Source organism: Monoraphidium neglectum (assembly GCF_000611645.1).
Source record: "Monoraphidium neglectum strain SAG 48.87 unplaced genomic scaffold scaffold00301, whole genome shotgun sequence".
In the NCBI taxonomy this organism is placed as follows: domain Eukaryota; kingdom Viridiplantae; phylum Chlorophyta; class Chlorophyceae; order Sphaeropleales; family Selenastraceae; genus Monoraphidium; species Monoraphidium neglectum.
Window position 1 is genome coordinate 9,066 of NW_014013327.1, and position 12,048 is coordinate 21,113.

At 66.7% G+C, this 12,048-nt stretch overlaps 4 protein-coding genes across 4 annotated transcripts in view; all 4 read right to left on the reverse strand.

Annotated features, from left to right (window-relative positions):
• The window catches only part of MNEG_2616 (hypothetical protein), a gene marked incomplete at both ends in the record, with an annotated part of 3,113 nt that extends 982 nt beyond the window's left edge, over positions 1 to 2,131 (reverse strand). The window contains one exon of the mRNA XM_014048905.1: positions 14 to 2,131. Coding sequence (XP_013904359.1) covers positions 14 to 2,131 — 2,118 coding nt within the window. The remainder of the gene's footprint in view (positions 1 to 13) is intronic.
• Positions 2,132 to 4,489: 2,358 nt separating this feature from the next.
• MNEG_2617 (hypothetical protein) lies at positions 4,490 to 5,315 on the reverse strand (the record flags this gene model as incomplete). The annotated part of the gene is made up of 2 exons (XM_014048906.1): positions 4,490 to 5,175; positions 5,264 to 5,315. The coding sequence occupies 2 exons, from the start codon at positions 5,313 to 5,315 to the stop codon at positions 4,490 to 4,492; spliced, it is 738 nt and encodes a 245-aa protein (XP_013904360.1).
• An 847-nt stretch (positions 5,316 to 6,162) lies between these two features.
• On the reverse strand, positions 6,163 to 7,995 carry MNEG_2618 (hypothetical protein; the record flags this gene model as incomplete). Its single annotated transcript, XM_014048907.1, has 4 exons — positions 6,163 to 6,666; positions 6,995 to 7,137; positions 7,388 to 7,570; positions 7,791 to 7,995. The coding sequence occupies 4 exons, from the start codon at positions 7,993 to 7,995 to the stop codon at positions 6,163 to 6,165; spliced, it is 1,035 nt and encodes a 344-aa protein (XP_013904361.1).
• A 650-nt stretch (positions 7,996 to 8,645) lies between these two features.
• MNEG_2619 (hypothetical protein) overlaps positions 8,646 to 12,048 on the reverse strand; it is a gene marked incomplete at both ends in the record, with an annotated part of 8,055 nt that continues 4,652 nt past the window's right edge. The window contains 2 exons of the mRNA XM_014048908.1: positions 8,646 to 9,276; positions 9,516 to 9,897. Coding sequence (XP_013904362.1) covers positions 8,646 to 9,276; positions 9,516 to 9,897 — 1,013 coding nt within the window. The remainder of the gene's footprint in view (positions 9,277 to 9,515; positions 9,898 to 12,048) is intronic.

A 12,048-nucleotide genomic window follows, 5' to 3' on the forward strand; every position in this document is an offset into this window, starting at 1 on the left:
GGGGGGCTGCCACAGCATTGGCGGCTTGCTCTTGTGGCTTGGGCAGCGCGGCGATGACCGCCAGTGCAGCCTCTAGTCGCGCGCGTTCCCGCTCGCTGAACTGCGCGTCAACCACCGCGCAGCGCCGCGCGTGCGCCTCCAGCCACTCCTGCCCCGGGTGGTGCCGCAGCCGCGCAAACCCCGCCGCGAGCAGCGCCAGGTCGGCGGCCGAGCAGTCCCTCAGCCGCGCGCGCGCCGCCGACGCGAGTCGCGCGAGCAGCTCCCGGCCGGGCGCGTGGCGGGGCCACGCGCCCTCCGGCAGCGCCTTGAGCCGCGCGGGCCGGATGAGGTCGGGCAGCCGGTATGCGACCGCCGCCACGTTCCGCGCTGTACCCTCGACGCTGTCGTCCACGCGCGACAGGAAGACCTGCAGCAGCGTCGCCGCCTGCCCCGCCCCCGGCCGGCGCGGCGCGCGGAGCCGCGCAAGCGCGCACACCACGTGCGCCGCGCTCTGCGCGTTGAACGACGCCGAGTGGCTTAATGAGACGCGCGCCGCGGCGCCTACGAATGCGGCGGGCGGGCGGGCGCGCAGGCGCACGAGCGAGTGCAGCAGCAGGCTGAGCTCGCGGTTGTGGAACGTGTGCAGGACGGCGGACGCGGACGCGATTGCAGCACCCAGCCAGGCGTCCGACGGCCGGTACCCCAGCGCCGCGAGCGCCCACGCCACCGTGGCGAGGTCCCTGGGGGACCAGCCGCGCTGCCTGACGCGCTCCCGCGCGGCGGTGTGCCGCCGCTCGCTCTCCTGGTGCTCCCGCAGCCGGTCCACCGCCGCGGGCCTCGCCGCCGCCCCGCCGCCCGCTGCCGGCTGGCCTGCTGCCAGGCCATGCTCCGACGCCGCTGCTGGCGAGCGCCAGTGGCCGTCTGCGGCGCCGCCCCAAGCCAGGAGCGCCTGCACCCGCAGCAGCATCGCGTGCACGTGTTCCGCGGGCGGCGGCGCCCCCATGCGCGCGCTCGCCGACAGCGCGAGCGTCACGTTGAGCATGGGCCGCCGCATGGCGGGCAGCAGGCAGAAGGCACGCGCCTGCAGCGCGCCGACCAGATGAGCCACGCCCGCCGCGGCCTCGTCGCCGCTGGTGCCGCCGCCGCCGCCGCCATGCGGCGTCGCCTCGCCCGAGGTGCCGCGGCCGTGAAGGTGGTCGCTGCTGCTGGTCAGAGGCGTGCCGGTCTGTAAGAACTCAGCGGTGCTGGAGGAACCCAGCGGCGGGATGCCTGGCATGCCGCTGCCGCCGCCCCCGCTGTTGCTACTGCTGCTGGTGCTGATACTGCTGCTGCTACTGCTGCTGCTGCATAGACAAGCCCCGAGCGGCGCGCCGCCCGCGGCGCGCCGCATCCTGCTGACCGCCCAGAGCGTCGCCGCAACGTGCGGCTCCTCCATGCGCGGCGCCAGCCCCGCCGCACGCGCCGCGAACACGCCCAGCCAAGCATCTGGCGGCGAATGGCCGAGCGCCGCCAGCGACCACAGGCACATGGCCGCGTCGCCCGGCCCGAAGCCGGCCAGCTGCGCGAGGGCGGCGCCCCGCAGCGCAGCGAACCAGCTCGGCTGCACGCGCGCGCACGCGGGGCCGCCGGCGGGGCCGGGGCCCGTGACGAGCGCGCAGCGGCGCTGCAGCACGGCGAGCGCCCAAGCCACGTTGCAGAGTTCCTGTGGCTTGAACCCCTCCTCACCTAGCACGACGGGCCGCGGCGCGCCGGCCCCTCTGCTGCCCGCGCAGCGCGGCTGCTGCTGCTTGCCGGCGGGCCCGGCGGCCCCGGCGCGGCTGCCGCATGCGGCCGTCACAGCGGCGTCCGCCGCTGTGGAGTCCAGCACCCGCTGCGACGTCGACAGCAGCTCCTCCACCCAGGCCGCGTCGGGGTTGTGCTGCGACTTGGCTACGGCCCACGCGAGCTGCGACAGCTCTTGCGGCCGCAGCGCGCGCAGCGGGCAGCGTGCGAGCAGCAGCTGCATCAGCCGCCGGTCGGCGGCGCGGAGACGCGCGAAGCCTGCGGCAATGGTGGAGAGCTCCCGGGGGCGGCAGCTGGGCAGAAGCTGCTCGGTGATGTCGCGTAGCTCCCGCAGCAGGCACGCCAGATCGGCGCGATGCGCCGGGTGCATGGCGGTCGGGTTGCAGACCTGGGGCCCGATGGGCGGTTGTACAGGGCGCAGGGTCAGGTAGGGGTCGGGCTGAGAGGGGCTCCGTTCATGTGTGCCGCCAACCACCCCTATGCTCAGGCGGTTGCTGATCCTGCCCGTCCGGAAGGCCGACTGGCGCCATTTGCGAGCGCCCAGGTAGGGTCTGCGGCAGTGGGTGTTGCGTCTCTCAACCGGCTGAGCTCGCCGCGCCCCTCAAGCGGCTGCTGCTCTTGCTACTGCTGCTGCGGCTGCTGCTGCGGCCGCTGCCGCCGCCCCTGCTGCTGCTGGTGATGCTGGGAGCAAGGTCAATGGCGCACCTTGGAGAGCCGGCACACCATTGCGGTGACATTGATGTGGTTCAGCACCGGAGCAAACTCCACAAACAGCTCCCCAACCTCCTGCCAGCTGCCGCACAGCTGCACCTGAGCCGTAATCGACGCCTGCGTGGCACCCCTGCTGCCGTTGCGGATCAGCTGGGCCAGCTGCCCAACAGGCAGGCGCCGTGGCTTGGCCGCACAGGGGCGTGCGTGCAGCTCATGCTGCTGCTGGCGCTGCTTTCCGTGCGTGGGCAGCCGTCCTGGGCTCGCGTTGTCGCTGCGCGCCGGTGCCGATTTCACGGCAGATGCAGACACTTTTGCCTGATGCAACGGCGCAGCCAGCTCCTTGTCATGCTGCGCCACTGCCGTGCTGCTGCCAGAACAAGAGACTTGCTTGCAAGTCTTCCGTACATGCTGGTGCACGAGCTCACGGGCACTGGCAGAGCTGGAGAAACGACATCGGTCGATACGCCTTTTCTCCGCCGCTGTGCCACCCACCGTATGGTGAAGGCCATGGTATGAAAAACCCATATAATCATTCATGAGATGACCAGCGGCACCAAAGCGCACGCCCGGCCGCGAAGGCGTGTCACGGTCGCCCTCTGCACGCTAAGCCCCCATGTCAAATGCGTTGATGGCAAAAATACACACTTTTGAAAAGATTTACACTGCTTCGTCGGGCTTCACCAAGCTGTTGTTGCTGTCACGGAGATCTCGTCTCCGGCACTGCCAGCCACCAGACACCTTGTGGTTGGTACACAGATGTGACGCCGCCATCACTCATGCACATATTAAAAGTTTCTCTACGTCGGAATGGCCGCAGTATTGCGGTCAAAGGTCTCAATAACCCTGAAACCGCTGGCGCTGCGCCCAAGACGCTTTTGTTGGTATCCTGCGCCAGCACAAGCCATGACGTCTTGCCCTGTGTGCAACCCCTATGCCGCTGAAAAGTCTTGCTCTGTAGGCCATGACAGGCTGCTCAGCACCATGGTGACAGCCTCCAAGCAGGCCTTGATTGACGCGGGCAGGTTCATGGTTGGTGAGCTAGTACGGTATCCAATTGCCGCGCTATAAACGCTCCCAATCAACATCGCCACAACTGTGATTGCAACAGCTCTGTTTGCGAACTTACTATTCAGGTTACTGCACCACAAAACACAGGATGCATGCGTAAGGAGTGGAAGGTGCAGGGGGTGCAGGGTAGATGGAGTAAGCGACCAGTGATGCGTCCAGGAGCGGTGCTAGTGAGGGGTGCAGCCACGTGTGCGTACTTTGTGACCAGTGTGGGGCCGCAGCAGCAAAGAGGACGAGTCGCACAGCCACAATCGGGTGTCAGCCGGCGCAAATCTGTCATTGGAAAATCAGGGCGGTGATGCTTGTGGATGTGGCGCAAGGAAGCAATTCCGGACAGGAGCGCGTTGCACAAATGCGCGCATAGCCACAGTGTAGGGTAATTGGTTGTTGAGGCCCTCCCGCTCGTCGGTTATTGACCGCCCGTCTTTCACCCGTCCCAGGTAGGCAGCGCACAGCTGCATCGTCATATCAACCGTCTGAAAACCCTGGCGAACACTCGTCATCGCCACTTATAGGGCCCTTGGCGGGCTGCGCCGCAGGCTGCTGCCCGCGTGCTGCTCATGCACCTGCGGCCGCAGCCCGCGCACAAGCGCCGTCGTGCCATCGGGCAGAACGCCCGCTTCTCACACCCTTTCTGATCGTCACAGTGCAATTGTGCCTGTGCCAGACCCCGTGCAGATACCATGCACGGCAACGCTCTAGTCCCCAATGTACAAAGCAGCGGCTCATGTCGACGCTCCAAATGAGGCCTGGCTGCGCTTCAAGCAGACGGCTGTACGCCTCAAAGGTGATCGTGGCCTCGTGCAATCGACGCACACGGTCGGCGAGCCTGGCCCTGCAGCGAGCTGACAGCCGTCGGGCCGATGGCGCGTCCGGCGTGATGCGGGTAGCATCGCGAGCAATGAAAGGCCCTGTCCACGCCAATGAGGAATGCTGCGAGCCAGCAGCCTTACACGGCGGGCTGGCCGCGCTTGGAAAGCACGCGTCCCAGGCGGCTGCTCAGTGTGCCCGCGGCTGCGGACGCGCCGGTCGCCTGCCCCTGCGCCGCCGTTGCCGTCGCCGCCGCCGCCGGTGCGCCCACACGGCCGGCCGCCGCGCCAGCAGCGTCATCGGCGGCGGCGCCCTTCTTGGAAAAGGCGCGCATGAAGCTGCCGGTGAGCGCCTTGCTGTTGAATGCCTGCTTGCTCTTGGAGGCCGTGTCCTTTGCGGCAGATGCTGCCGCGTCCTTGGCCGCCTCAGGGTCGGCCGAGGCCTGTTCTGCGAAGGTTGCGGCAGGCTTGGCAGCAGCAGCCGGAGCGGCGGCGGCAGCCTTGTTTGCATCGATCGCCGCGGCCGCCTTGCTCGGGGCCTGGGACGCGCCGACTGCTACCTGGGACACAGCGCCCGCAGGCGAGGGAGCCGCTTTCTCGACCTGCGCCGCGGCTGCAGCTGTGTTGGAGGTCAGTGTAGGCGCGAGCTTGTCAGCCGCTGTCCTGTTGTGCTTGCTGCCGCCCTGCCCGCCCTTGCCGCCCTTGCGGGCAATCTTCAGCAGTGCCGCGGCCAGCGCCACCGCCAGGACGCCGCCCGCGGCCGCGCCGCCGCCGGCCTGCACTTCAGAGCGCTTATACCACGGCTTCTCCGGCTTAGGAGGGGGAGCTGCGAGGACGGTAGGGTGACGATTTTCAGCGCCATGCATTCAACTCGTCAGGACATCCGCGTTGCAAGGGCAGGCCCCAGGCCCCACCTGCTGAGGGACCCTTCAGGATGCCCTCCATAAATGCCCCAATGGTTGACATGATTGCACGCGCTGCCTCGCTGTCACTCGGACGACACTAAGTGACACGGACGCTGAATGGTGATATACGCGGCTGTTGCAGCATGATTTTGCATAGTAATTTTTGTACATCCGCAGAACCTATCGAAGTTGTGGACGGGTCTGCCGCTTTTCCTGCCCTGCGAATTGTTTGAATCCTATCCTCAAAATGTGCTGAAGTTGAGCGCCAACTGCGTGTGATGGGAGTTAAGAGCTTTCGAATTCCAGTTGCATGCCAAGCTGCGCCCCTTGTTGGGGTCGGGGCGAATGGGTGCCGTGGAATTGGTCTGCCTGCATGAGCAGCAGCACCCTTGACGGCCGACAGCGGCCGACACAGCGCGAATAGCCAGGCACAATTCGTGGTTCACATTGACTGATCGATGGTATGTGATGCTACACGCATCATGTATGATCATGGGTTCTCGGGTGGGGTATTTCCCGAAAGAGACTGAGAGGCTCTGGTGGGTGTATCAAGGGGGTTTGGACACCCGGTACACCCCGTGCTTGCTGATAAGGAACGCACTTCATTCTCCCGTGTCAAGCGTATTCTGTCACCAAGTGGTGTTGCAAGCGCCATCGTATGCCGCCCGCTTGTCGCCCATCGTTCTTGGTCACCCCATGGACTGCGATCCAGGCACATGTCACTCCTCGGTTTCTTCCTCACTGATTACAACATGAGAAGCATGGTCGTGCACCAAAATCCAGCCTGCTATCGACCACTTGCAGAAGATCAGAGGGCGTCCGCCCGTGCAGGGGCCAGCGGCGACACACGCCCCGCCGTCGCTCCTTTCCCCTGGGGCGGTGTGCGCCCCCGCCTCCGCCTCGCCCCGTCACGCCGCCTCTGCGTGCTGCCGCCCCTGCGCGTCCTCCAGCGCCCCCCGCGCCGCCGCGCGGTCCACCACGCCCTCAAACAGCCTGCTGCCTAGCACCGCGTCCGCGCCCCGCAGCTCCTCGCGCGCCAGTGCGCGCGCGCGCGCCGCGCCGCCGACCCCGCGGCCGCGCGCCTTGCCGATCGCCTCCAGCGCCAGCTCCCTGAAGTCGACGTCCTCCGCCGCCGCGTCGCCGCCGTACGTGCGGTTCTCGCCCACCCAGCTCTCGATGGGCCCGTTCCAGCCGCGCGCCCCCGTGAAGAAGGGGTTGTGCAGGCGCTCCTCCATGTCCCAGTACCAGGGGCCCATGCCGTAGAGGCCGTAGTAGAAGTGGCGCATGCGCTCCTTGTCCCACTCCTCCACCTCCATGCGGCGCAGCATCACGGCCGCCAGGCGGCGCTTCTCCTTCACGACCTCGTCGGTGATGTAGCCCTCGTCCACCTCGCGCACGGCATCAAGAAGGTCCTGGCGGGCCCGCGGCAGCAAGGGCGCGCCGTCAAGTGGGGCGGTCGGGGGTGTACCGCGCGCGTCAACGCGCGCGCCCGCTGCTGCGCCGCAGCTCCGGCCGCGACTTGCGCCGGGCGCTGGGCCGTGGGCGCCCATCGGCCGCCGGGGCACTGGCTACGCATGCGGCGCCACACAGCCACCCTACGGAACTTGGCAGCTGCACGCCTGACGATCCGGACAGCTGCACCTGCTCGCCTCTCCGTTGCACGCGTCGCAAGGGAGCGGGCACACAGCCGCTTTCCCTGTACCCATCCCTCAGCAATTAAAGCTCTCTTCATGCTCGCACCTGCTCCAGCTGCTTCTCCCAGTCCTTGCCCAGCAGCTGGCTGTAATAGTAATCGATTTGCTTGTGGGCCGGCTGGCGCAGCATGCGGATGTGGGGGTCGCGAGAGACCTCCAGCGTGCGCATGGCGCGAGACACGATGAGCCCTTTGGGGGAACGGTCAGGTGAGGGCGGAACAGGGGCGAGGGAGGGGGTGGAGGGAGGCGGCAGGCGTGCAGACAGGGAGGGGCGTGGATTGCCAGCTGAGTCGGCGACGCAGTGCCTGCTCAATGCTGACCTTGCCCAGCTGCTGCCCAGGTGCTGAAGCGGTGTGGAAGCTTCCCCTGCCACTGGCACCAGCCTGCCAGCCCGTCATGGGTAACCTCAACCCCTCGCCACCCCTGCTCGGGCGCTCACACACGAGCGCTGGCCGGGCGGCCTTGAGCAGTGCCCTGGAGGCGAACTTGGCGGTGAAAACGCTCGCGTCCTCCAGCCGCCACACCAGCCGCTGCAGATTCTGCCGCTGCGCCTGCAGCGCCTTGGCTAAGTTGCTCGGTCGCAAGCTCCCCAGCAGCGCCAAGGGGTTCACCCGCCGCCGCGCTGTGCAGGCGCGATAAAGGACAAACGGGCAGTGCTGATGAGCAGGCAGGTGCACCAACTGGCACGCATGCGCTTTCTTCCTCCCATACAATGGCAAATGCAACCGCGTTCCGATTATGCCTCCTATGATTGAGACAAGCATGCTGCTTGAACGGTCAGCAATGGCTGTAGTATTGGCCCCATCTCATTCAACGCAGCAGCCGCCAAGCGCCGCCCGCACCTTTGCCGCTGCCTGCCTTGCCGCCGCCGACGTCGATGCTGCCCGAGTCGTCCCCTGAGCCCTCTACGGGATCCTCCTCGCCATCTGGACTGGGATAAGCCCCTCCCTCGGCCTCCTCATCGCCTTGGTCGTCCTCAAACTCATCCTCAAACTCCTCCTCATACTCATCATCGCCAGATGCCTGCGCAAAGAATCGGTCAATCATCATTCACATTGCAGGAATGCATACTGGGTATGGAGGACACCCAGATCTTGCATCGCGGGGTCCCAATGACGGGTCTCGTACTGGCCCACTGCTACCCCTTTACTGCTTCAATGCAAATCATATATCTTCGAAGCCTACCTCTGCCGCTAGTACCTCCTCCCGCCGCGACATGGCTGCTCGTGATCTGCGGGCCGTCTATTTATCGCGGCACGATATCGTATGACTATTTCTTAGCTTCAAACAAAAGCCTCTTGAGCAGGTGGCGTCAATGGGGCGAGCTGGTCAGATGCTGACCTAGCTTGCTGCAGCTGGAGCTCTTTTTAGTTGCGGGAGGTGGCTGGGCAGGTGTGAACGTGCGCCGCCGATGTGCGCCGTGCACTCTCAGATGTGTTCTTGCGGGTTGTCAGGTAGTCTGTGTGCTACCCCTCCATACACACTGCAGGCTCACCGTCCCCCTCATCTTGCCCGGGCTTGCCTCACACCAGGCCATTGACCACCCCCCCCCCCCCCCCGGGCCCACCCACCGGCTCTTCCCTCTGCCAGCAGGCACGGGCATACGTCGCTGCATCTCCTGTATTACATAAGGATAAAGCGGCGCAAAGCATTGCGCAAGACCCGAGCAGCACGCACGCTGGAGCGGGCCCCGCGCATCACCACCACTGCAGCAGCACGCTTAGCAGCCAGACCACGTGGTGCCAGCACTTCCCGTAGAACCCAAAGATCATGATCAGCCACCACTCCATGTTGCGCGGGCTGGGCAGCTTGCCGTCCTGCCAGTACAGCGTCACAAAGGGCACCACCACCGCCCAGATGATGTTGTTGGGCACCAGGAAAAGGTACCCCAGGATCCACAGCGCGGGGATGAGCACGCGGTCAACGATGAAGACCTCCCAGAACCACCGCTCGTTCTCCATCCGGTTGCGCCAGTACCACACGCGCTCGCCCTCCGCCAGCAAGAACGTCTCGTAGCGCCGGTCCGCGAACAGCGCCCGCCACCGCGCCAGCAGCGCGGCGGGGACGGCCAGCGGCGCCATGGCCACGGCGCGCGCCGCCGCGCGCAGCTGCAGCGCGGTGATCGCGGCGACCTTCACGCCCGGCGACTGCAGGTGCGCGCGCGCGGCGTCCAGGTCGGACTGCATGCGCTCGACGCTGCTGGGCAGCAAGCCGTCCGCGGCGGCGCGGCGGGCGGCGGCGAGCTCCTCATCCGTCGGGTTGATGACCTCGGCCAGCGCCTGGGCCTCAGCGAGCACCTCCGCCTCGTAGCGCGCCCGCTTGACGTCGCTGCGGCGGTCGGGGCGGCGCAGGCGAGGGCGAGGCGTGCGGTGAGGCTTTAGGGTCTCCAAGCAAGAGGGCAGCAAGACGAGGCGGGCCCTCCAAGCAAATCGGGGCCGGCAGCCCCCTGCCTCGGCAACCGCTCGCCGCTGAGACTGCGTGAGCAAAGCAGCAGCATCCCCCTACTCCCCTCAGCCTCAGCGCCCGCGCCCATGCAGCCCCTCCCCCTGCTGCGGACGCGTGCGCACCGCTTCAACTGCGTCGCCTCCTCCAGCCGCTCCTGCTGCTCTTCGATCTGCGCGTCCACCTTCTGAACGATCTCCGGCGGCTCCTGCCGCTTGCGAGACAGCTCTAGGTACTGCCGCCGCCCGCTGAAGAACTCCCTGAAGCGGAGGGACCAATAGGCTGAGAAATCGGCCTTGTTGGGGTCGGCCTTATCCTCCTCGCCCCCCTTCTTCTTGCCGCCCTGCTTTGAGCCGCCGCCGCCGCCACTGGGTTTGCCGCTGCCGCCAGGCTTGCCGCCGCCCCCGCTGCCGCCCTTGGACGCCGCGGCCAGGACGCCACGGCGCGGGTGGTGAACGGCAGGGCCGGTCGGGGGCGCAGCGATGGCGCGCAGGCCGGAGGCCAGGCCTCTGCTCGTTTGTGAGACAGCGATGGCGAGGGACGTACTGCACGCCGCCACGCCGCTGCCGCAGCTGCTGCCGCTGCATGACGGCTCATCTGCCAACCACGGCGCCGCCGCTGGGGGCGCTGCTACGAATGGCTTCGCACGGCGTGCGCGCTGCAACCGGCCGGCTGCCGCTGCATGGGTTGGGCGACCAGAATTCAGCGCCCCAGCGGCGCAGTTCCGGTTTGGACCTGCCAACGCGCACCAGCGTAAACAGCATATATGTTTGGTGTCAGCAGCCTCACGTTGTAAGGGACGCCACGCAAGAAAGTTATGCGTCAATGAAGGCAGCCCGTTGGCTGCCAGCGGCACGCGGAGAGCGGCGGCCCAATGTGTTGGGAGGCGAGCTGCGGCAGCGTGACACCACCATCAGCCGGCTGCTTCACCTGATAATCTATTTGGTCTCATAAGCTGCTGCTGCGCCAGCATCTTGCCCTAATTGGCGCAGCAGTCTACAAAAGACTTTTTGCCAGCGGGGCTTGTGCCAATGATTGTCTTGCGCTCAATGAAAGACGTTGCTTATACACCTCTGCCACTGCTTCAAGAAATCTAGACAGTGCAACAGCTCAGATCGCCGCGTCGGGATCTATGGCAGTCGTCACTGTTTGCAATGCGTCAGATAACCTACATCAGAATTGCGAAAGCACGTTCTGGGAGGCATTTCTGGACGGAAAATACCCGCCAAACTCCTGCGAGCAGTGCACGCCTGCCAGCTGCTACCGTGGCCTCGTCACACCCTGGTCACACCAACCCCACCCCGGCACTGTGCGCAGAGTTTGACCTGCCCTGGCATGACCAGCACCGCCACATTCAACCAACAGCCTCAAACAGCTGCCCATCGGTTAGCATGACCGACAACAAATTACACTGTGTGGATGCAGTGCTGCGCAACCTGCCTGCAGCGCGCAAGACGTGGGGCTATCACCGGGGTGGTGGCGCCTGAGGCGCTCACCCGGCCATCGCGCCCCGCGCGCGGATGCAATGTGAAGCGGTGTACAGCGTGATTGCCTGAAGCGCGCTGAACACAGGGCTATCACGGGGGTTTGTGCACCATCAGGCACTCGCCCGGCCGTCGCGCCCCGCGCCCATCATCCGCATGGTGTGCGACAACCATGCAAGCGTGCAACAGATGCAGAGCGTTCGCATCCTCCAGCGCATTTTCCATTTGCCTGGCCCAGTCACAGAAACCAGGTAAGGAGGAGCTGGCTGCCACGGCCGCTAAAACACGTGCTGGGCCGGCAGTGGGCGGGCAAAGCGCCGCCGCAGAAAACCGCATGCCAGCAAAGCTGATCTAATGTAGCAATTCATGCCGGTGCATCACCCCCTGCTGCGGCGCTGCGCTGCCCTGCCTGCCGCCAGCAGCCCGCCCGCCGCCACAACTGCCAGCCCCACCACCGCCCTGGCCCACCCGCTGCGGCGCCCGCCGCTGGCGCGTGCGGTAACTACTTGGGCCGCATCGCCACCAGGCTGTTGCTGCTCCTGCTGCTGCTGCTGCTGCTCCTCGTCCTCCTCGCCCTCTGCTCCAACTTCGCTGCCGCGCGCCCCAAAGCTCTCGAGGTGCAGCGGAGTTGCCGCCCTCAGCTCAAGGGGCCGCACGATGGAGCTGGGGCCTCCACCGCTGCCGCCGCTCAAAGATCCGATGCTGCTGCGGCGCAGGCTGCGGGCGCCCATGCCGGGCATGGCCACAGGCGTCCCGGGCTGGGGGCTGTGGTCGTTCGGCCCCATGGGGCCGATTGACACCCCCCGCAAACGCCCCCCCATTGTCGGCTGCACCTGTGGAGCAGCCGTGTTTGGGGTCGAACTGTCAATCCTGCTGATCTGCGCCGCCATAGGCGCCTGCTCTTGCTGTGACGCCTCCGCCTCCGCCGCAACCCCGTCCCTCACACGCCTCATCAGCTCCGCCGCACGCACCTCCTCCCGCTGCGCTGAAAAGCTGCGCACCTCGCACGCCGCGGCCTCGGCAGCCCGCCTGGCCTCGCGCTCAGCCTGCGCGTCCTGCTGGGCCGCCGCCAGCTGTGCCACCAGCTCCGCCACCGTCGACTCCGCCACGCTGGCACGCTCCTCTGCAGCGGCCGCCCGCCGCCGCTCGCCCTGCGCCTCGTCCGCGTGCCGCC